Source organism: Durio zibethinus, chromosome 27, assembly GCF_047325235.1.
Source record: "Durio zibethinus cultivar Kanyao isolate XHJ-2024 chromosome 27, ASM4732523v1, whole genome shotgun sequence".
Taxonomy (NCBI): Eukaryota; Viridiplantae; Streptophyta; class Magnoliopsida; order Malvales; family Malvaceae; genus Durio; species Durio zibethinus.
The window spans coordinates 17329258-17353774 of NC_143188.1; the positions used below are offsets into that span (position 1 = coordinate 17329258).

Genomic DNA, 24517 nt, shown 5'->3' on the forward strand with positions numbered 1-24517 from the left:
TTTGATAACATTTATTATACACATGGTTTATGATTTTGAATTTCATTTAATAAAGTTGCCAACTTACATTTTCATATGGCTTCAGGAAACATCCAACTCAGACACTAAAATATCAAGATGAGATGTTTGAAAAAAAAAATACATATGTCAAAATCTAGAACCTATGGAATTAAAATAATTGAACAAATGGTCAAAAAGATTGCAAGTTTATTTCAAAGTTATATCTTTTTTGATACTTCGTCATTTATGCATATTAATATATTGTAATTATTTACATTTTACATGTTGTGTTTTAGGACGACATTGTTGTGAGATTCAACTAGTTCTGACGAAGATGTGATGACATTAGCTTTCAATTTAAAAGACAAATCGAGCTGTGTTAAGAGGGTTGGGAGTTTTGTTTCTTTAACAACTTATTTCAAAACTCAACCTAAACCTCATACCTCTAAGACTATTAAATATAAAGCTTAATAAAGTAGTAATATCAATGAATTGATCTAGGCCTCTTAGAGTAGCAATAACAATAGCAACAACCAAAACCTTGCACCTTCTAGTCCTGTATCTAAACTTGTCAATTGAGTCTATATTTACCTTTATATATGTTTCATTTAAAGCACTCAAATAACCTTTGAACTATTTTTATCTATTATCTATTGAATTCTCCAATATCAATTCAAGTTTTTAAGAAACAAGAACTAGAGTTTCAAAACAAAATTCAACATAGTATCAAATTATCTAATAGTTGTCTCTTCAGATTTGGTTATTTGACACTTTATAATCCTAATTTTGTGTGATGAGAAATGATATAGAGGAAGCTAATAACCAATTCTTCTATTGACATATGTCTAAATACTTGTAATCCCCTTTATGTTTGAAGCAAATGACATAATTTTGTAAAAACTCTCATATCCATTTTACAATTGCTACACATTGTTTATCGGTTTAAAAAATCATTGCAATTAAGTTCAACTCTTTAATTTATAGCCTATCATAAGTGCTATCAACATAAGATAGTCTACTTTTTTTTTTAAGTTTCATTACAACTAATATCATAGCAACAATAAGTATCAAGTTAACATAGTCTCCATCTAATTCAATTGCAAAATAAGTACTGTTACAAAATACTCTTTTTTTTAGCGATAAATGAATTATAATTGTTTAGAATAAAGATTTGATTAATGTTAAAAAGATATGTTGAAAGCAAATATGTGCATTTTGTAAATGAAATCTAAGACACTAAAAAAAAAAAAAAAGGCCAACAACAAAACATATATGGATCAAGGATTAAAACCAAAATGGAAAACGCATATCATAGATGTATATTTTTTCAATTAAGATCTAAACAAATAAAACAAGAACACATTTCAATTAAACAAATAATGCAAAATTGATCATGATATAACAGATAATAGATACGCCATTTATTGATAAATTAAACAGCATGAAGATAAAAGCACGAAGGTTGAAGCTAATGTTAGTTGAAACAGAAAAGTCTTTACTTACATATTTGCGATGTTGTTTGAAAAAAGAAAGTGCTCTTTGTTATTCAACATAGTTTAGCTTCAAAAATGACGTTTCTTATGTAAGAAATGTTGTAATTGTTATTAAAAATTAGGTTAGTGTTGATTAGAGAAAAGAATGATTGTTGTGATAGAAATTTGATTTATAGGGGAAAAAAATGAAATTTACGAATGAATAGTTACTGCATTTCTTTGAATAGAAACGCAGAAAATAATCATATTTATTGCATTATAAAGCTAAATCACAGTATTTGATAACTATTACTGTGTTTTAAAGCATCCAAATACAATATTAAAGTGAGAAAATTTTCAAAAATGTAAAAGTTGTCAAATACTGCATATTTGTTCAAAGAAACACAGTAATTAATAACAAATACTACGTTACAAACCCTAGGAATGCACTATTCAATGAAAAAAAATATAGAAAATTAAGTACAAGTCAAATACTGAGTTTTTGTTAAAATAAATGCAGTAAATAATAACAATTACTTCATTTTAAAACAAAGATACCCAATATTTGAGTGGTAAAATTTTAAAAAAATTTACTAAAAAAAATTACAAATAAAATATTATGTTAAGCTTATAACAAAACAAAATATTTGTGTTATTTGTTTTCAATAGAACGATTGTAAAAAAAATAATAATTTAGTTGGTTACCATACGTTAATTTTTAAAAGGGTAAAATAGAAAGAAATACTTTTTATTCATGTCAAATGTGGGAAAAAAGTAACTTTCCTATCAGAAGTTTAAAAAATCACAGAGAAATGTGTCTTTCTTATTTAAGGACTTTTAAGTACTATTAAGAATCTAAGATTACCTTAGGAATCAAATACCCGTGAACCAAACATGAGAATCACATTCTCACAACTATCTGAATGGTCATATGATGGTTGCACCTAAAGCTTAAGATCTAACTTTGCTTCATCGATGGAGGGGAGAATTTGTCCAGTAATATAGGTGTAGTCACCATATGTAAACTCTAATTTTTCTCCCATTTTTTGGTTTTTTTTTTATTACGATTGGGGTATGAAACCCTCAACCTTAGAGCCAACTTCAACACCACTGAACTAACATCTCATTCTTTTTAATATAATTTAGCTCCTTTTCTTTTTAATCTATTTCTTGTGCCCTAAACACCTAATTTCTCATGAGGTATTTTATTCTAAGAAGGAAGGGTTGATTGACTTTTAAAATAAGCAAGCTGTATCACAGTTGAACTGAAAATTTGCTAATAGTTCATTCTTTTTCAACCTATTTGTTAAGGTATAGTTAAAGGAAAGCTGGTCAGTTGCGAAGATGTTTCGAGGTATGAACTTGTAGTCCTTATGTTTCAAGTTTTTTTACTTTTCATTTTTTTTTTCTTGGCTTATTGAAGTATCCAATATTTGTTATGGAAGTTATAATTTGTTGCTGGAAGGGATTTAAGCATAAGATAACATTGGAGGATGATACAAATACTATCAAACTGGTAACATCTCTAGATTTAATAGAGCATGTGATTAAGTCCTTTATCCATGTTGTAGCCATAATTGTTGTTATCATATGTCATATTATCTTTTGGTTTTATTTAGCAGAGATAAAAAAAATTCTAATAAGATGCAATCATTAGATAAGGTACTAAGAATAACTTGAATACTTTTAATCAAACACAATGGTCTTTCCTTATTTTACTACATTAACGATAAAAATAAAAAATAAAAACTTGGGGAAGCCACAAAAAAATGTAGAAGTTAAACTTAGTTAGAAAGTAAAAAAAAAATGGAAGTCCTTTTTAAAGACAAGACAATTGAATGAGTTCACCGTGACAATAAGTACATAAAAACTTAGGCATTGAAATAAGACAAAGAAATAGAGGATATTAGTTTTTAAATATTAATATACATATAAAAAAGCATAATTAATAGAATATTTTATATAAATGAACTACACCTAAAAACTTTGCTTTAGGATGTGACAAAAAGTCTAACTATGAAATTTTTCTTTAACAAAATTAAGAGCACAACTTTTTAAAATTGTTGGACTACATATAAATAATGAATCGTTATAATATTAATGACTTATTTATGTTGTAAGGCTTCTCAGATTGAATAAGTCCACCTTTAAGTCAGGTTCTAAGGCCTTTTTCATAACTTTTTAAAATTAGTTTATACTATGATTTTCAATTATGGCTACTACAATAAATTAACCTTTTTAAATTTTTAACTACAGAATATATGACAATGGTAATTTATACATAGAGATGTCAATTTTACCCATATCTAATGGAGAATCGATTTTTTATCTGAATGGGGATGGAGATGCACATTACATTATGGAGATAGCGATAAATATAATTTTAAATTTTTATTAGGTACCAGAATAGGGATAGGTAGTATAACACCCGTCCTGTACCTATACCCTACATATATATTTATATATATTTAGTGGATATATTTTTTATTAATTAATATAAATTATTATTTTAGATTAATTAAAATTAATATAGTTTTATTAAAAATATATATGTTAATATATATTTATAAGAAAAACCTAAATATACAATATAAGAATAAAAAAGCTAAAAAATAAATTTTGATTTATATATATTTTAAAAGTTATAGGTATGGAGATTACCTATACTCATTGAATACCTGCAATGATGGGGATAGATTTAAAATAGACATTGAATATGGGTAAAGAGATAGATATAATATAAAAATCTGGAGATAATAATAGGAAATACTCTATCTTTCTCATACCCTACCCGGTAACTTCTCTATTTATACAAGTAACAACATTGAGGAAAATGAACATAACTATAGGGAAATACTATAAAAAATTCACCTTAGACAAACGTAGTCTTTGGTTTTATTTTTGATATGAAGCAAATATATATGTGTATTTAAAATAATTCTTAAATGTCTGTCACTATTTCTTAAGATGGACAAATAAATTTTTTAAACATAATCATATTAATTCCGAATCCCATACCAGTATGTCACATCATAACACATAATAATTTTTTTTATGCAAAGAAAAGAAAAAAATATATAGAGCTGAGAATATACCATACCCTTAACTCTATCCCAACTCAATAACTTGCTAATTTTTTATTATACATCCAATGAAACACTAAACACCATTGATCATTTTTGTACTAAATGTTTAAATCCAATCTAACATTTTTATTTGCATACATTTTGAACTCCCTTATGATCATCTATTTATATTTGTAAGTGATATTTTGAGTTTTGTTATGCTTAACTGTTTATATTCTTATCCTATCTTTTAAACTCCCAAATAGCTAACTGTTAGAAAAATGGGGTCCAGTCCCATGTAAGTGGTTTTGGACCAAGTAAAGGCCATGGGCCTTGATCTTTTATTTTACACAGAGCCCTAGCTACTTAATAAAAAAAGAGGTGGGGTTGTTTTGTGTGTGTGTCGAAAACCAAGCAGAAAAAAGAAGAAAAGCCAAGAAAAGCAGAGAGAGAAAAATGAGAAGGGAGAGTTGGTTGAACGGAAGTCAATCCGTGGTCCGATTGAGTTGAAACCTTGTCAGGAGGTTTATGATTCAGAGTTCTACATTCTGAACGGTGAAGATCGGGTTTAAAGCTCTCTAGGAACAAATCCATGGTGTATTTGTTGAGTCACTTATTTGGTGAGATTTCTCCAATTGTTTCTCTAGTTGTTGATTAGCTCTAGTTTTAGCTAGAGAAGAACTTTGTATAACTATTATTTGATAGTGAAGATTTTTCTGGTGGCCCGTGGTTTTTTCCCTCTACACTGAAGGATTTTTCACGTAAATCTTGGTGTGCTTTATTTTTTCTGCACATTTGATTATTGATTGTTGTCTATTGCTTCTGTATTGTTGTGATTATTGCTTCAGGCGCAACAAGTGGTATCAGAGCAAGGGTTATTTTGAGACATCGATACAAAAGCATCCCAGGATAGAAGTAAATTCTGTTTGAGATCATGGAGGGTGATACAGGTTCCATGATAAAATTGACAGCATCGAATTATTCAATTTGAAAGCCTATGATGGAGGATCATCTATACTGTAAAGATTTGTATGAGCCAGTATTGGGTGATTCGGTTAAACCAGTAGATATGAAAGATGAAAGCTGAAAGAAGCTAGGTAGAAAGACGCTGGCTACAATCAGAAAATGGGTTGATATCAGCGTGTTCCATCATGTAGCGCAGGAGTCAGATGCTCGCATTGTTTGGGAAAAATTGGCAGCATTGTATGAGAAAAAAATAGGTATGAATAAAGTTATGCTTGTTAAAAAGATTGCAACTTTACAGTACAGGGATGGACGATCTGTTACAAAGCACTTGAGTGATTTTCAAGATATATTTAATCGGATGACTACTATGGAACTTAAGATGGATGATAAAATGAAGGCATTATTTCTTTTGGGTTCATTGCCAGACAGCTGGAATACTCTAGTTGTGACTGTTCTTAATTCAGCTCCTGATTATAAGGTGACATTGGAGATGGTAAATGACAGTATGCTTAATGAAGAAGCGAGGTAAAAAGATGTAGACCCTGGGAATCAAGCTCTGGTCACAGAGAACAGGGGTAGAAACATCGACAGAGGTCAGGACTTAAAAAACCGTGGTAAGTCTAAACATAAATCCAAGTCTAGAGGTAAAGCGAAGTGTTTCCATTGTGTTAAGGCGGGTCATATAAAACGAAACTGTAGAATCTTAAAGCAAGAGCGAAAAGATGAGAAAGGTAAGAGTTCAGATAATGGCAATGTTACAGCAGTGAATTCAGATAGTGATTCAGTTATTTTGATTTGTACACATGGTGATTGTAATCATGTTAGTGATCCTGACATTAAGTGGATAGTTGACACAGGAGCGGCATATCATTGTGTTCCTAAGAAAGAGTTGTTTACAACTTACAAAGCAGGAGACTTTGGTTGTACCAAGATGAAAAATAAGAGTGTGTCGCAGATTGTTGGGATTGGTGATATTGTTGTACAAACTAGTACAGGCTGCATGTTGACTTTGAGGGATGTCAGACACATTCCAGATATGAGAATGAACTTGCTTGCTATTAATGTCCTTGATAAGGAGGGATATGAAAGCCGACAAAAGAATGGACAGTGGAAGCTTCTCAAAGGATCTATGGTAGTTGCAAGGGGAAAACTATGCTGCACAATGTATAAGACATGGATGCAATTGAACGGTAACCAGGTAAATACCGTTGAAAATGATGCTTCAGTAAATTTGTGGCACAGGAGGCTGGCACACATGAGTGAAAAAGGGTTACAGGTTTTGGCAAGGCACTCTCTCATTCCCTTGACCAAAGGTATGTCTCTCGATTCATGTGATTATTGTTTGTTTGGTAAGCATCATAGAGTTTCTTTTCGTAAAAGTTCTCAGAGAAAAGAAAATAGATTGGAATTAATTTATTCTGACGTATGTGGTCCCATTGAGGTTGAGTCATTAGGTGGTAGCAGATATTTTGTTACTTTTATTGATGATGCTTCACGTAAGACTTGGGTGTATATGTTGAAATATAAAAGTCAGGTACTGCAGTATTTTTAAAAATTTCATGCCATGGTTGAAAGGATGACAGGGTTACCCTTGAAGTGTATTCGAACTGATAATGGTGAGGAATACACATCTAAAAGCTTTGAAGAGTATTGCTCAAAGCATGGGATCAGGCATGAGAGGACAGAACCTGGAACACCGTAGCATAATGGTATAGCTGAAAGAATGAATCGCACCATTGTGGAAAAAGTCAGATGTATGTTGAGGATGGCAAAATTACCAAAGCCATTCTGGGGTGAAGTAGTCAACACAGCTTGTTATTTACTTAACAGGTCACCATCAGTTCCTTTGGGCTTTGACATTCCAGAAAGAGTCTGGACAGGAAAAGATGCTTCATACTCTCACTTGAAAATTTTTGGGTGTAAAGCATTCATGCATGTGCCGAAAGAGCAGAGATCAAAGCTTGACAGTAAAGCTACACAGTGTGTGTTTGTAGGATATGGTGATGAGGAATTTGGCTACAGGGTATGGGATCCAGTAAAGAGAAAGACAGTCAGAAGCAGAGATGTGGTCTTTCATGAAAAAGAAACCATAGCAGACCTTAATAAAAATAAGAAGATTACACGAGTTACTGTTGAGTGTGATGTTTCAACACCGACAGGAATTTCACAGGAAAGAGCCACAGATGGTGAAAATGAGCCAGAAACAGAACTTGGGGATATGGATGAGCCAGCTACAGTTGGTGATGAGCCAGATGCTATTAGTTTTGAGCAGAGAGAGCAATCCTCTCTACCTGAGAGTGTTGAGCAGAGGGAGCTACCTTCGGCATCAAGTGATGTAGAGTCTCAGCCCAGGAGATCTACTAGAGAGCGCAAGTCATCTACCAGGTATCCAAGTTCAGATTTTATTTTAGTTACCAGTGAAGGGGAGCCAGAAAGCTTTCAAGATGTGCAGGATACTCCGGATAGAGAGTACTGGTTTAAAGCAATGAAAGAAGAGATGGAGTCATTGCGAAAGAATGGTACTTATGATCTTGTTAAACTTTCAACAGGAAAGAGGCCATTAAAGAATAAATGGGTGTTCAAGTTGAAAAAGCATGGTGACAAACTAGTAAGGTACAAAGCTCGATTGGTAGTAAAAGGTTTTTTTCAGAAACCAGGCATCGATTTTGATGAGATTTTTGCTCCAGTTGTAAAAATGAGTTCTATTCGAGTGGTACTGGGATTGATAGCTAGTTTGAATCTTGAACTTGAGCAACTTGATGTTAAAACTGTATTTTTGTATGGTGATTTGTAGGAGGACATTTATATGAATCAGCCTGAGGGTTTTGAAGTGAAAGGGAAAGAGCACTTAGTTTGCAAATTGAAGAAAAGCTTGTATGGCTTGAAACAAGCTCCACGATAGTGGTACAAGAATTTTGATTCTTTTATGGTGAGTCATAGCTATAAAAGAACAGCAGCGAATTCTTGTGTGTATGTTAAACAATTCCCTAATGGTAACTTCATTATCTTATTATTATATGTTGATGATATGTTGATTGTAAGACAAGATGCTAGTATGGTTTGCAGGTTGAAAGAACAATTGTCTAAGTCTTTTGATATGAAAGATTTAGGTCCAGCAAAGCAGATTCTTGGTATGGACATTATCCGGGATAGGAGAGCTGGAAAGCTGTGGTTGTCACAGGAAAAGTATGTTGAACGAGTGCTTGGTAGATTCAACATGCAACATGCTAAATCAGTTAGCAGTTCACTTGCCAACCATTTTCACCTAAGTAAGAAATCTTGTCCAGTGTCTAAGGAAGAGCAACTAGCTATGTCTAGTATTCCTTATTCTTCTGCAGTCGGTTCTTTAATGTATCTTATGGTTTGTACAAGGCCTGACATTGCTCATGCAGTTGGTGTAGTGAGCAGATTTCTTTCTAATCCAGGAAAGGTTCACTGGGAAGCAGTGAAATGGATTTTTAGATATTTGAGGGGTACCTCAAAAATATGCTTGACTTATGGAGTTTCACAACCAGTTCTAGAAGGGTTTACTGATGCTGACATGGCAGGCGATCTTGATGGTAGGAAATCTACTTCAGGGTATTTGTTCACTTTTGCAGGAGGAGCTGTATCTTGGCAGTCTAAGTTACAGAAGTGTGTTGCTTTGTCAACTACAGAGGCTGAGTATATTGCAGCAACTGAAGCATGTAAAGAAATGCTTTGGATGAAACGTTTTCTTCTTGAATTAGGGTTGAATCAGAAAGAATATGTGGTATTTTGTGATAGCCAGAGTGCTTTAGATTTGAGTAAGAATACCATGTACCATGCTAGAACAAAGCACATTGATGTTAGATATCATTGGTTACGTTCAGTGATTGAAGAACAGCAGATACTATTGAAGAAAGTTCATACTGATAAAAATGTGGCAGATATGTTGACTAAGATACTTCCCAGAAAAAAGCTTAAGCTTTACAGTAACTTGGCCGGAATGAGTTCCCTGGCCAAGGTAAGTTTCAAATGAAACTGCTATGGTGATGAATCTCCTCCTAATGGGGCTGGAGGGGGAGATTGTTAGGAAAATGAGGTCCAGTCCCATGTAAGTGGTTTTGGACCAAGTAAAGGCCATGGGCCTTGATCTTTTATTTTACACAGAGCCCTAGCTACTTAATAAAAAAAAAGGTGGGGTTGTTTTGTGTGTGTGTCGAAAACCAAGCAGAAAAAAGAAGAAAAGCCAGGAAAAGCAGAGAGAGAAAAAAGAGAAGGGAGAGTTGGTTGAACGGAAGTCAATCCGTGGTCCGATTGAGTTGAAACCTTGTCAGGAGGTTTATGATTCAGAGTTCTACATTCTGAACGGTGAAGATCAGGTTTAAAGCTCTCTAGGAACAAATCCATGGTGTATTTGTTGAGTCACTTATTTGGTGAGATTTCTCCAATTGTTTCTCTAATTGTTGATTAGCTCTAGTTTTAGCTAGAGAAGAACTTTGTATAACTATTATTTGATAGTGAAGATTTTTCTGGTGGCCCGTGGTTTTTTCCCTCTACACTGGAGGGTTTTCCACGTAAATCTTGGTGTGCTTTATTTTTTCTGCGCATTTGATTATTGATTGTTGTCTATTGCTTCTGTATTGTTGTGATTATTGCTTCAGGCGCAACACTAATAATTTATGTATGTTGATTTCATTTCCAACATCCTTATGATATTTTTAGCAATTTTTTTATGCATGTTATGTTCTATTTACATTAATAATTGAATAAATATATTTTTTTATTAAAAAAACTCGACTCCGTGAAGCTGGGAATGATTTCTAGTAGATATATATAGTTACAAAATAGTATTGGAAAAGTTTTAATGTACTAAACATGAAATGAATTTCAAATGATGAAGAACACCTTGGCTTGGCTAGATTCCTAATTCAACAACAAAATGCAATGCTTTTTTGTGTGAATAGCTTAACAAAAAGTGAAGCGTATGCAAGAACAGTGGTGGTAGTAATTTTTTTTTTTTTATCAAAAGCCAGATATTCATAAGATGATTTATTATTATTATTACTGTTTAATAAACTGGACAAATTTTAATACGAAAAATTTAGGTATTGAATTTTTAATTTTAAAACATTTAAATACTAAATTTATGATATACAAATTATTTGGTATGCTATTAAAATTAAATGTTTAATCAACTTTTTGTTATTTTTTATAAAATAAAGATACAATTTCATAACTATTTTTAATTGGTAAAAGTTTTTAAAAAATAAATAGTTAAAAAAAAGAATATAAGATTAACGGAATTATATAAATTTTTCTTAAATAAAATTTACTTAATACTCTTTTTTATTAAAAATCTTTCATTAAATGATTTCTTAAAATGATTTATCAAATATGTTGAAAAAAATCAATCGAGAATGGATTAATTTATTTAGCTTAAGTATTATACTTTTTTTTTATTATTGGATCAAAATTAAATTCATAAAATTTATTTTTAGTCATTTTGATTCATGAATTAAAAAAGTAAAAAATATTTATATTAGTATAAGTGAATCCCTACTCAAATCAATGATTTAAAAATTTTTAATAATTTGGAAATTTTCAATAATTTTTGGTAAATTTTTATACAAAATTTATTTTTAAACAATATTAAAACATTTTGCTTGAAGTCTAACTCAAGTGGTAAAGGTGAAAGGAGAAGTGTTAAGTCAAATAGATTTAAATGTGAAATTCGCGAATATCAATTAACAACACATGCAAATTTCCTTAATTGTGACTATCATTTTATACAAACGAGATTAGAATATTATCATATTAATTTATTAATTTTTAAATATATTGTAGTGGAATATGTTACAATTCTTTAAGCTCATTAGTGAAATTTAAAAACTTTATGGTATCTGAAATAATTTTTATTGCCTTATATTTGTCAAGTAAATATGGTGTTAATGCAAAAATTAAATCAAGTATGGTATTATAGGTTTTGCATATATTCAAACTTCAAAAATAATTTTGTTCATTAAATCAATCTAAGGATGAAAATAAATAGTAAATAAATGGATATCCCCTTATTATTCGATATATTTATGTTAGATTCAAATAGTTATAAAATAATAATTAACGAATTTGGATAAAAAATTTATTATTCGTAACAGATTCAAATAGGATAATGATAATATCTCTAAATATCCAATCTCCGATCCGTATGTTTATTAAATAATAATGCATATCCGAATAAATAACCGAATCAATTATCCGTTTACATATGTAAAATATGTAAAATTTTATACTTAGTGAAAGGTTTCGAATCTTAGTAAATATATTTTATTTGTTATTAATTAAGAGTGAACTTAAATTTTAATTTTAATTTATTTTATATTTTGATAAAAATTTTAAATAAACAAATATTTTAATGTATTTATTGAAATGGATTTAAATAATACTATTAAATTTAAATAAATATTTAAACAAACTCAAATACTATAAATATTAAACAAATTTAGATACTGATATTGATATATGTTCTGTTACCATCTCTAAATCAACAACTGGACCAAAAATTCATGATCCAAAACAAAACTGCACAGCACATAAAAACAATTCCCTCATTAAAAAAAAAAAAAAAAAGGATGATGAGGCTTTAGCCTAGCTTGATTGTTATTGTAATAACAATTGCCACACTGGAAAGGCAGAAGAAAGACATAAAATGTTTTATGAATTGTTTGCAGGTCTTTTAGGTCAATGACCCTATAATTGCTTGGGTAATTCAATGAAAGAGAAAAAGGTTCAGACCCCAAAGACACAGTGCATCAAAATCAAAGTCTCTAGATTTCAAACGTTCTCAGATTGAGGTTTATGATGGTATTTTTGGTAAGGTGACGGGGTGCTTTGATGTAAGCTTGCTGGGAAGCTGATGAGGAGGTTGGTGTTACCTGCAAGAGAACTAATAATGGAGAGTTGGGGGCATCGAAGGTGTGATTACAAGATATGTTTCGACGTTCAAATTAATTAAGTGTAGCAGGAAGGAGATGGAGAAAAGAAAGAGAAGGTTGAAGAAAGTGAAGGTGAGTGAGTAGAATGGTTAAATCGAGGTATTTGTGTCTCAATTTTACTTTTTATAAAATAAATTGATAAAATGGATTGATATTAAAATAGTTAGTTAATAATTTATTTGTATTGATGTGATCAGTTGATTTATTTAATATTGATTAAAATAATTTATATTGACGTGATCAATTGACTTATTTGATATTGATTAATATTTAATTTAATATTATTATTTATCCAATCTATATTAAACAATAAAAAATATAATTTTTCAGTTTAAAATCCTATTTTTCAACCTAAATTAAAAAGTTAATTAAAATTTTTATGGTAAAAAAATGCATTTGAAATAAAAAATTATTATATTATCCACTATTTTAATATTTTAAAATTTTTTAATTAATAACAATATTTTTCACAACAATTATTAAACACTTACAACTTTTACTTATATTTTATATCATTTTTTTCATTTTTTCTTTAAATCGTAGCAACAAAGCTTAAGTAATCCTTTTTAAGAACCGGACCAACACAACTAGTCGCCATCTTGGCGGTCAATGAACGTCGACTTGACCCGACAGTTAAAAACATTGACTTAGCAATCAAGATAAAATTTAAGGTGAAAATAGAAGTTTTTTTTTTTAAATCAAGATAAAATATATTATATGTAACAATCTAAGATAAATAACTGCTAATCGTAATAATCTAAGATAAATAATTACTAATCGTACATTCGAAATAATTTCAATAAATAATCAACGACACGATTCGACACGATTCAAATTTAAAATTTTTTCATCGAAAAAGATGAACTTAATCGATTGAATTAACTATTTATTGATGAAAATAAAAGTTGACTTTACTGTAATGGTGAGGAAAATGTTATGACCATGGCTTGTTATTAAGGTCCCCTTTTATCTCTCTACTTTGACCATTGCCTCAAATTAGTGTGAAAGATCCCGCATCCAGTATAATTGATGGAGCTTTTGCACCAGCTTGATAACAAATCAATTGACTCCCCTTCTTCACAAATATTACAGTTTTTCACCAAAAGGGTATTCTGAAATTGTTGCCATATTCAAGTATAGCTCAACCTATCATATAGCAAACATCCGAAAGGAACAAATACAGATAAAAGAGAGAAATAAAGCAAGAACTTTTAAAACTGATTCATCTCCAAAAAGGAAGAGATGGATAAAAAACAAGAGAAAATGACACATTACACAAGAAGAAAACTTAATGACCTCTTAAAACAAATTATCTGAATGGTTACAAAAATTGACTCTGCTGCCAGAAATAAAACTTTGCCAGTTCTGTTAGTAACTGTTGTCAAAAGTTAGTCACACTTTAAGATGTAAATCAGTAATCCAAAGAGTGTAACATCCCACCAAATGCCAAGCAAACGCTGTAAAAATCACATATCTTTTTTTTTTTTCACCTTTTTTTCACCCCCACAAGGATACCAAACTTTCCCATGAAGGGATTATCCACACTTCATAGAACACAACTCCAATCATCTATTTCTCTATTTCCTTTTCTCAGTAAGAGAAACACAATATTTATGGATTAATGAAACACTATTTCCTATTTTGCTATGTGCTAGAACTTGTTTTGCATCAGGATCTTAGCCTGACTTCAATGATTCTGACTCTTACCTTTCTTTGATTTGCTCTTCTCTTGCATCTTCTTTTTCTTTTCTTCAGCTGTAATCCACGTATAATCTGGAGGTATTGCAAATGGATCTGGAAGATTTTCTATCTTATTGTAGCTATAATTGGATGAGCTAGGGCGGTGATATGGTGCCTTTATCCACTGAAACCAAGATGAACCTAAGGAATGTGTCACTGCAGGGCTTTCTCCGCCGGCAGTGGGGCTTGAAGGGGGTGTCAAGAACTCATCCACAGGCTGTAGTTCTTCAAACTTCGTAAAAGTAACCATTACTCTGATTGTTGGAACCACTGGAATAGCAACCTAAGTGCAACCATGAGAATTTCTTAGTAAAATGTTAAAACATAATCAACGAAACGAGACAAATATTATTTGTCATTGAGCTTAACCATGTGCATGTGTTTCAGACAGTAGCTGAGCTAAATTATACATAACAAGTCTTGATATGCACTACTCACCAACTAGGTGTCCTTTTTGTTTCAATTAAAAACAAAGGACTAAAGGAACAAACCAATCTATCATGATACCTACTAGAAGGAATAAAATCTCAAATGTAAAAGATAAACAGAAAACCTCCAGAGAATTTTCATGCACATAATTTTCTTGGATTTCCCAATCATTACTGGATGACTACAGCAATGACTAGCATTTCGTGCACATAACCACCATCCCCATTTTTCTCTTTTATTTTTTGCAGAGAGCCCAAATACCAACTGGCACCATTAAAATGAAAGAACGTAAGTACACCTCCATTTGATCTGGCAAATCTATACATCAATAGATGGAAGGAAAGAACTGGATCTTATGCCAGGCACATAAATACCAAAATCCTGGTCTTAAACCCTAAAGAAGTCAAGTATAAGCCCAATGTGGCTTCTATAAGATTAAATGGATTACGACGTCTTAATTTAGAAAAGCATATATTTTTCATGATAATTCACTAAAAGCTCTAATATAAGGGATCAAAAATTTGGGTAATAAGCAAGCCTTAAAAGGCCATACAAAAAATCATTTACAATTGTATAGGTCATCACTCTACGATTTCAAAAACCTATACTTCCCATACCATAGATTCCTCTAGATGGAAATGTCTTCACACAATTGACAAGTGGCGAGACCAAACAATCATAAGAGAAAGCAGAAAAAAATTGGTCCATAAAACATGTGCATTATGCGAATCAACATAAATCTGAACAATAAAGATAAATAACGTTAAAAAAAAAAAAAGGAACATAGAGCTCACTACAAAAGCTGCAAAAGGAATAGCAATGATAACAAGATCCAATCAGACAGGGAAAGAACAACAAACCTTGACAGGGAATGTTCCTACTGGAAGCTTTGTAGTGAGAAGTTCTCTTAACCGACGAATTGCCTTAACCTTGTTTGCAAGAATGTCTAGCAATGGCAGGAGTTCTTCAGTTTGCAATGGGAAGTTTGGAGAAAGCCAAAGAATAGGCCTCAATCCTTTCTTATACTCATTCTCACGGCCAGTGTCCTTACGCCGATTACTACTCTCTGAACCCATGGAAGTAGATATTCTCGAATCTCTTATCCTCCGATGATCATCCCTTGCCACAATCTCCACAGAATGTCTACCAGGTTTGATCTGACTGCCAGATGGAAAGTCTCCTAGTAAGTCACTCACCTTTTCATCCACACACAGAGAACTTCTTGGTGGTACAATCTTCCGATGCACTTCTTGCTTTGACTCCCGTTTCCTCCATCCACCAAACCATCCTTTCTTTTCCTGCTTTGTCTCTCCATTTTTATAACCATTGGACTCCTCGATATAAATTTCCCTAGACTCATAGCAACTACGGCGATGCCTAATAATGCCATCACCATTCTCATTGGATATTTCTGAAGAATCCAACTTAAGAGCAACTTCAAGTTGTCTCCTTTCATCTTCTGTCAAGATCTCATCAAGCTCTTCACTCTCTGTTTCAATTTCATTGGAAGTTGCAAAGAATTCATCATCTGTCATGGCCCCAGGCACCTTCCTAGATTTGATGCTTACAACAACACTGTGCATATCATACACCTTAGCCTTCCAGGCACCAACTGTTTCTGTTTTCTCTTGTCGCCTCCAAGTCAATTGTGGCAAAAGAACTGCCTGTGTCACATCTATCCCAGGTCTGAATATATTAGTCTGAGACATTGCATCCACCTCTTGTCGAACCTCTTCCTCAGTTGCTTGGGAACCAGCACCATCCAAAGCATTCATCACCTCTTTATCCTTATGTGAGATCATACAAAGTGATCCAGTAGGAACCTTCCCGTCCCCAGAACCATCACCAAGGAAAAGAATACTCTGATCTGAGCGCTGAATTCTGAATCCATCAAATCCAGCCAAAGTCATATCAGCTCTCAAATTTGCACCCCTCTTCCAAATTTTATACGTATCTGAAGGAGCAATTCTGGAAATGAAAGGTATCACAGAACTCTCAAAATGGAATGTGATTTCCATGTAAAAGTCTCTCATCCTTTGCATAGTTCCCACCACACGAGGCAACCTTCTACACCACTTTGCCCATGCCAATGGCTGGTAATGCCGAACAATAATCATAGCAATAGCTTCTTCCCTATTACAAATTGCTTCTTGGAGCGCACTCCATCCTTGTTCATTCTGCAAGCTCCAATCAGCACCGGCAACCATAAGCATTTCAGTTGCAGTTTCATCACCAAGTTTAACAGCCAAGTGAAGAGGTGTATCCCGGTTAAGAACATCCCGCCTATCAATCACAGCAGCGATCCCATCAGCCTTCTCTTCCTCAGCCAATGAGGCTGCTTCTGTTCGAATCTCAGCCAGGTTACGAAGATGTGGGAGAGCTGCAAGTATCCTCCTGAGACTGGCATAATCCCTCGTGGCAACAGCCTTGTGCACAGGGCTATGTGCATACTTTGAAACATCAATACCAGCCATGCCTCAGGAGTTAAAATATGCTGTCAAACTCAAGTCTAGCTTTTCCAATTAAAACCCAATTTCAATCCTTCAACACTAAAACTCAATTTCAACTCAAAAGCCCCAACAATGCAAGACAGCAGAAGTAGACAATTCCTCCCTACAGACCAACAAATTCTAACATATGAAAAAGGAAAAAAAAAAAAAAAAAAAAACAAAACAAAAACAATTCATAACATTTCATTAGAATAAGCAGTACATTGCAATTTTGGCCAAAAACCAATCAAACACAATTCAAATTCCCACATGGAAATACAATATTAAACAATTATTATAACTCACACAACAGAAACAAGAAGGGAAAACAAAAAGAATCTTCTTTGGGGACCCAAAATAGAGATACAAAAAATAGGATGATGGGAAAAAAAAATCTCACCCGGTTCCTTCGTTCTTCTTTTCTTCTAAGCAACCAAAGACTGCTCCCAACAAAGAATAGAATTCTCAGACACTTAACCCCACTAAAGACCCCTCCCCTCCTCTTTCTCACTTAATCTTCTTCAAAGCCGAAAACAAAAGAACCTTGTGATCCAATCCAGATCAGACAAACTGGAGAACATGCATGTGCGTGTGTGAAACAAAATAATTAAAAAAAAACAACTTAAGAAAAAAAAATGATGGGCATAGAATTGAAGAAAATAATAGCTCTACAAGAAACTAAACAAAACCCCACCTTTCAAGAAAACCCAACAACAAAAAGTGCTTATAAAGGAAAAAAAAAAAAAAAAGGAGAAGTACCCAAGTTTCTCCTTTTCATAAAGAGTTGAAGAATGATTTTTTGAAAAGGTCAAATTTTTAAAATGGGATTTTTGTGTATGTGATTGGAAGTTTAGTTTGGGGTAGGAGGGAGACCACCGGAGAAAAGAACAGAGAAAATTCAACTTTTGTTTTTTTTTTTTTTTTTTTGGTTTTGTTTTGAAAGGATAACATTAAGAAGAGTGAGAAAAAGAGGGTCCAATATGGGAAGGCTGCATGTGAGCCAGGAAAATATGGGAACTTTGCTTATTTATTTCCTTTTTTTAATTTATTTTTTCTTTTAAAATAATTTAATTTAATGTGATTATTAAAGTTACTTTTAATTCAATTACTTACTATGATTGGTTAGAGAAAATAATTATTTTCAACAAATTGGCTTAATTAATTCAAAAACTGCCAAATTAGGGGAATTAATTATTTTTTAAAGATGGGTTAGCCCACAGGCAGCTACTGCTTTCAATGTTGTATAGCATGTTGGCTCATTGTCAGAGTTTTTGACCCCACCCATTCACTTTACCCAGTTTTCTGGAATATTTTTTGGATTCCATTCCTCCTTTACCCATTTTTTTCTTTTATTTATTTCAAAATTTATTTAAATGAATGATAAAATTAATTTGAGTAAGATTAAAAATAATAATAATAAAATTAATTATTATTATGATAAAATTAAAATTAGTTGTACGATATATATTTAGATATGAAAGTAATAATGACAATAAATTATATTAGAATGAGAAAAAAATTATCATAAAGGAAATTAAATTAAAAATTTTATATAATAAAATTTTAAATTATTTAATATTTATAAAATTTATTAATAAATAATAAAATTAATTCAAAAATATTTATTCATGTATTAAATAATAAAATTTTATTTATTATAGTAAATTATTGAATTTATTTTACAATTTTTAAATAAAAAAATTATAAAAACAATAAAAGATTCAATGACATTTTAGACATAATAATAAAACTTAAGGATAAAAATGAAAAAATATCTCACTAGCCAATCATTAAGTAGACCAAAAAAATCAGTCAAGGACTAGTTATTTTTGAATCCCATTGTTATCTCATTTGAAAACAAAAGTTGCAATTGAGAATTTTTTTTTATTGCAATTGCACCACCAAGGGTACTTCCGCGGGGGGGGGGGGGGGGGGTGCAATGCAATTTGAATGGTGCTTAAGACATCAATTGAATGGTTGATGAAAAGATTTTTTGCTATAATGTTTTATGAGAATTTTTTCATAAAATGGCAATTGCATTTTTTTTATTTTTGATCAAAATTTTTAAGGTTTGATTTAAACGTGTAATGAAAAGACATTCATCAGATCATAAGTGCAATTTTATGAGGTATTATTAGAATATACTGTCCAAAATGAATGGATGCATATTTCATAGAAACAAATAACTACAAATGATAGTTATGTATAGCATGCATCTTAGTTTGAGACAAAACAAAGAAAAGCTACCTTAAAATAGTTGACAATGTTTGAATTTGGATTCAAACATTAACCATAAACTGCCATGGCCTTTCACTTGTTTTCCTATATATAAGACAATCAACCATATGAATAAAATGATGAAAAAATGATGTAAAATCATGATAAATTGAGATGTGCTCTTTTTTTTTCCTTTGGCATGTCATTCGGTCACAATGAGATACAATTAAATGTTGAAATATGTTCATGCATAACACAAGATAAGTATTCTTCACACGAAAATATGTAATAAGTTGCGTAGAAAGAAAGAAAAAGAGCAATTAGAAAAAGTAAAGGAATAAGAATCCCTTACAAACTCTCAGAGGAATATTTTCTTTTAGTGTTTAAGAATTTATAGTGTAAATAGTGAACAATTGTTGAATGTATGATCATTTTCCTAATTAATGGATCAAATTGGTGATTTTCTGCAACACTTTCGTTGTACTTTTGCAAACAAAGTAAGTCTTCTATATATTTATGTATAAGATCATGTTTATATTATTTTTCATTGGTATCAGTGCCATAAAGCCTTAATTCCATATTGTTTTGTTGTTTTCTTGAAACACCAAAACACATTCGAAAATCTACAAAAGAAATACACAAAAATCATGTAATTTTGTTAAGAAAGGTATTGTAAATGTTTTAGAATATTCAAACACAAGTTGTCAATGTAGTTTGGATTATTTTGAATCAATTTTTCATTTTTTTAAACTTAAGCATTCGAATGCTTGATAAGACATTTGATTGCCCTAATCAAAATTTAAAATTTTAACAATGATTTTTAAATAAGCATTCGAATACCTATATTATAACATTCGAATTACCTTTCATTTTTTCAAAACAAAATGGTAAAATTGACAATGCATTCAAATACCTTCTCAGAGCATTCAAATGTTTTACATGATTTTCAAACGAATTGAAAAATAAAGAAAGCAATCAGTTGCCTATTATAGTACTCGCTTCCCTATAACATTTTTTTTTAAATGATAAAATTTTTAAATTTTTTGATAATCCTTGATTGACTTTAGGAGTATAAATGATAAAATAATGATTAAAACGTGTTTTAATTATTATAAAACTTGTGTAAATTGTATTTGTGAAATTCTTTTATATATGTTACAAAAATATTCAATGATTGTGAGAACTCATAGTATTGTAAGAACTTAGATGCAATTGCTTATAGTCATAAAGCTACTAATTAAGTTAGCGCAATATTGAATGGATCCAAATGATGATGATATTGTGAGACATATCATCAGAGTTAATGACAAAAATTAAAGAGTTCATCTTGTGTGACAACATCCATATAAAGAGAATCTAAAAATATACATGATTTTGAATAAATGCATTCCTTAATAAAATCATTTTTGGAGATCATTGGATATCTAATGAGAGAAAACATCCTAATATTCTAACTTTGATAAAAAAAAATTTGTTAATATGTGAGAAAAGGGCAAGGAGGATTACAACTATATATAATGCAAAAGTCTCAATAGTGAAAAGCATAAAAATTTTGAAATTTTATAGATGACTAATAAGAATATAAAACTATCAAAGGAATTTATGGATTCGATTTAACCACTAGATAAAGTGATACATATTAATTGGAAACATAGTTCAAATAAACCCTTTGTATGTTTAACGATGAAACTTGTTTCTGTGTTTAGTATGTACATGCTTTATGAGACTTACTTATGTAAATTCAATCAATGTATGTTATTGATTGAAAGTAACTTTATGGTTAGTGAGAGTTTTAAGGTATTAATAAATTAGTTACCTTATAATGATAAAATTTGCATAATGGAATAGAATAAGTGATAATTAAATATATTAAAAATAAATTTTGATTGCGAATATAATGACTTTTTTATTTCATTTTTATGTGAATGATTCCCTTTATTTTATTTGTGACACTGTGACAAAATATATGTGTAATGCTAGGTAATTAATTCGTGCATAGATCTTTAAATTTAGAATTATCCTTTAAAAATAACTTTTGCATTTAAGTACATAGTTACCAAAAGAGAATAATTATAAACTCTAGAGTATGAAAATCCAATATGTGTTAGAAGAATAAAAAGTGCTTAAAATTCTAAACATTATTCTAATGGAGCTTAAGTATAGAAATATATCATAACATAGAAGGGACTAATGACTTATGAATGAAGCTTGCAAAGAGAAAAGGCAACCGACCATTTGAATTAAATGATGGGAAAATGTAAAATCATAACAAACAAAGACATAATCTTCCTTTTTCTTTGGCATAACATTCGGCCATGATGAGATAAATTAAAAGTTGAAATATATTCATCTAGAACATGAGATAAGTCTCATTCACGTGAAAATATGTGATAAGTCACAAAAAAAGAAAGCCAAAGAGTAATTGGAAAAGCAAAGGAATAGGAATTTCTTGCTAACTCTAAGAGGAATATTTAACTTTGATGTTTAATGATTTATGTCGTAGATAGTGAATAATTTTTGAATACATGATCTTATTCTCAACCAATTAATCAAGTAAGCAATCTTTTGTAACATTTATGTTATATTTTCACAATCAAATAAATTTTTTGCATATATTTATTTATATGATCATGTTCATATTATCCATCAAGCATTGATCATAAAACGACATCTACAATACAATAACAATCCCTCTAACATGCATCCAAAACAAGCTTCAGTTATGCCTTTTTCTTTTTTTTTTTTTTCTAACTTCTTAATAAAAGTTATTCTATTAAATTTTTTATAAAATAGTTATTCTATTATGAAGCAAAAAGAAATTATCTTCTTATACAAAAATGATAATCATTAAATTTACTATACAACTTATATGAATTAATTTAATAATTTATCATTATTAAAATTATGTCACATTGTAAAATTGATTAATTGAAAATTTCAAAAACTCAAACTGTTAGAATCTAAAATTATCAATATAAATATTTTAAATATAAATTTTGATAAAGATAGGAGAGAGTTGTTGTTTTTTTAGTAACTCAATTTCAAAGAGTTTGTTCTCAAAATATTTTGATGAAAAATCTCATACACCTATTTATTTTATTTTATTGTGGGTGAATGGTAACGAATATAAATATTTTTTGAGTTTATATTTGATATACTATTAATATATAAATCTTATATACTGTTAATGAATTAAATAATAATATATCATTAACGAATAAATATCATCTATTAAAATAAATATATAAAATAATTATTTTTTAAAAAAAATTATTCATTAATGTCAAATTATTATCCGATTCATTTTATTAATAAAATATTATTATTTATTTATTGATAATATATAAAATTTATACCCCGATAATGTATAAATATAAATTATTTTTAGAATGAAAAATCATGTTAGGATATATTTTCACATCCATAGTAAATGGTAAAGTATGATGGCCCTATTGTAGCAATAAATTCCATCATTTTTTATCAAATTCTTTCTTGAGGCAATCAGATGACAAATCTCAATGATTTTGTTCCCCCTTAAATAGCTTGCTTTTTTTTTTTTTGTTTTTTTTTTTTACTTTTTACCCTTTGTTAAAGCCCTTTTTAATTATATTACTAACCAAAACCTTCTTTGGTTGGTTCTCTTCCAACAATATGCTGTTGATAAATTTGTTCTTTTTAACTCTAGGACCCTACATGTAACTAAAAATTGTGGATTTTTGAAGGCATGGCCATGATGAAGATGACAAAAAGTAAAGCATGCATGAGAAACAAATGCTTCTTGCCATTGCAATTTTCAATGAGATTATGGGAAATTTTCCAATTCATCTAGAGCTAATAAAATAAAGTATATGCTTGCAACATTTTTTAAATTAGATTGGCAAACCATAATCTTGAATTAAAATAATTCACACGAGAGAGATGAGTAAGGAAATTTATTGTTTCGTGCAATGTTGATTGTGACTCTTTCAATTGCAATTATAGAATATTAAAATATTCCTTTAGGAATAGAATATAAGCATATTCCTTTGAAGGTACCAGGTTCATGAATATAAAGGTCTCTTCGTTGGCTACTTTTTTAAGATGCTCCAAGGCTAAGGTTATCGGTGGATTCAAGATTTCTTTTTATTTTTCATTTTATTAATAAAAAATATTTAAACTTTTTTTAAAATATCAATTTTTTTTTATTTTTTAATCTTTGAAGCATGAATGTGCTTGTGTTCACATAGGACCATGACTTTGAAAATTACTTTTTATTTTAAAAAAGTTATGTTTATTATAAATTCTTTTTTGTAATTACCAAGAGCATTCATGCTCAAATTTAATGGTTAAAATATTAAAAAAAAACTCTAAAATTATTTATTTTTTAAATAAATTTTTATATTTTATTGTATTTAAATAAAATTTTATCTTTTGATTTGTATTCAAATAAAATTTTATTTTAAATAAAAAATTAACTATTTTAAGGATTTATTTAAATACAACTTAAAAATTTATTTAGATGCAATTGAAATAAAATAACTTATTTCCCACATGATTGATACAGAAAGAGAATTCTTCCCCTTACCAACAAGTAATAATTGGTAATTTTTTTATATATATGCATTTTATAATGATTTTCTTACTTACATTAATTTTATAAATATGGAGTAGTTCTTTTGTAAATATTATATCCTCCAACATTTTTTTTTTTCAGTTAAAAAGGTTGTTTTAAGGAGGAAATTGAATGGAAATCCAACATCAGTCAATTTTTTTTTAATTTTTAGATTATGATTTTTTTTATATAAAAAAATGAAACTGAGAAAATTTAAAAAAAAAGTGGTGATTTTTTTAACCCAAAATTTTGTTTGTATTATGCATTCAATAAAGCTTTTTTTAAAAAATATTTTTCGAAATTTTTTATTTTGTTTATACCTAAATTTAAATAAATCTATAATTTATGTTATCGTGTAAAATATTATATTTATATTATATTTTATATAAAAATCATATATCAGTGTTAATATAAAAATATAAAATATAAAATTTAATTTTATTAATTTATTTATAATTTTTTTAAAATTTTAAATTATATTATTTTTATATTTTTTATTTATATCATTTTTGTATCATATTTTATATCTTTTATTTGTATTTTTTTATTATATTTTTAATTATCAGGTGTAATTTTAAATAATAAAAGCTGC

At 29.8% G+C, this 24517-nt stretch overlaps 1 protein-coding gene across 4 annotated transcripts; it reads right to left on the reverse strand.

Annotated features, from left to right (window-relative positions):
* Positions 1 to 13730: 13730 nt before the first annotated feature.
* Positions 13731 to 18119, reverse strand: LOC111279948 (uncharacterized). Of its 4 annotated transcripts, none has more exons than XM_022867027.2 (4): positions 17812 to 18069; positions 17518 to 17687; positions 15489 to 17258; positions 13731 to 14482 (listed from the first exon to the last, which is right to left on the reverse strand). In XM_022867027.2, exons 3-4 carry the CDS (start codon positions 17100 to 17102, stop codon positions 14147 to 14149), a joined length of 1950 nt encoding a protein of 649 aa, XP_022722762.2. In that variant the 5' UTR covers positions 17103 to 17258; positions 17518 to 17687; positions 17812 to 18069; the 3' UTR covers positions 13731 to 14146. The 4 variants fall into 4 exon arrangements, with proteins under 4 accessions (XP_022722762.2, XP_089612438.1, XP_022722761.2 ...); XM_089756312.1 differs by having other exon boundaries at positions 15489 to 17241; positions 17812 to 18055; XM_022867026.2 differs by having other exon boundaries at positions 15489 to 17241; positions 17518 to 18119.
* Between the last annotated feature and the right edge of the window lie 6398 nt (positions 18120 to 24517).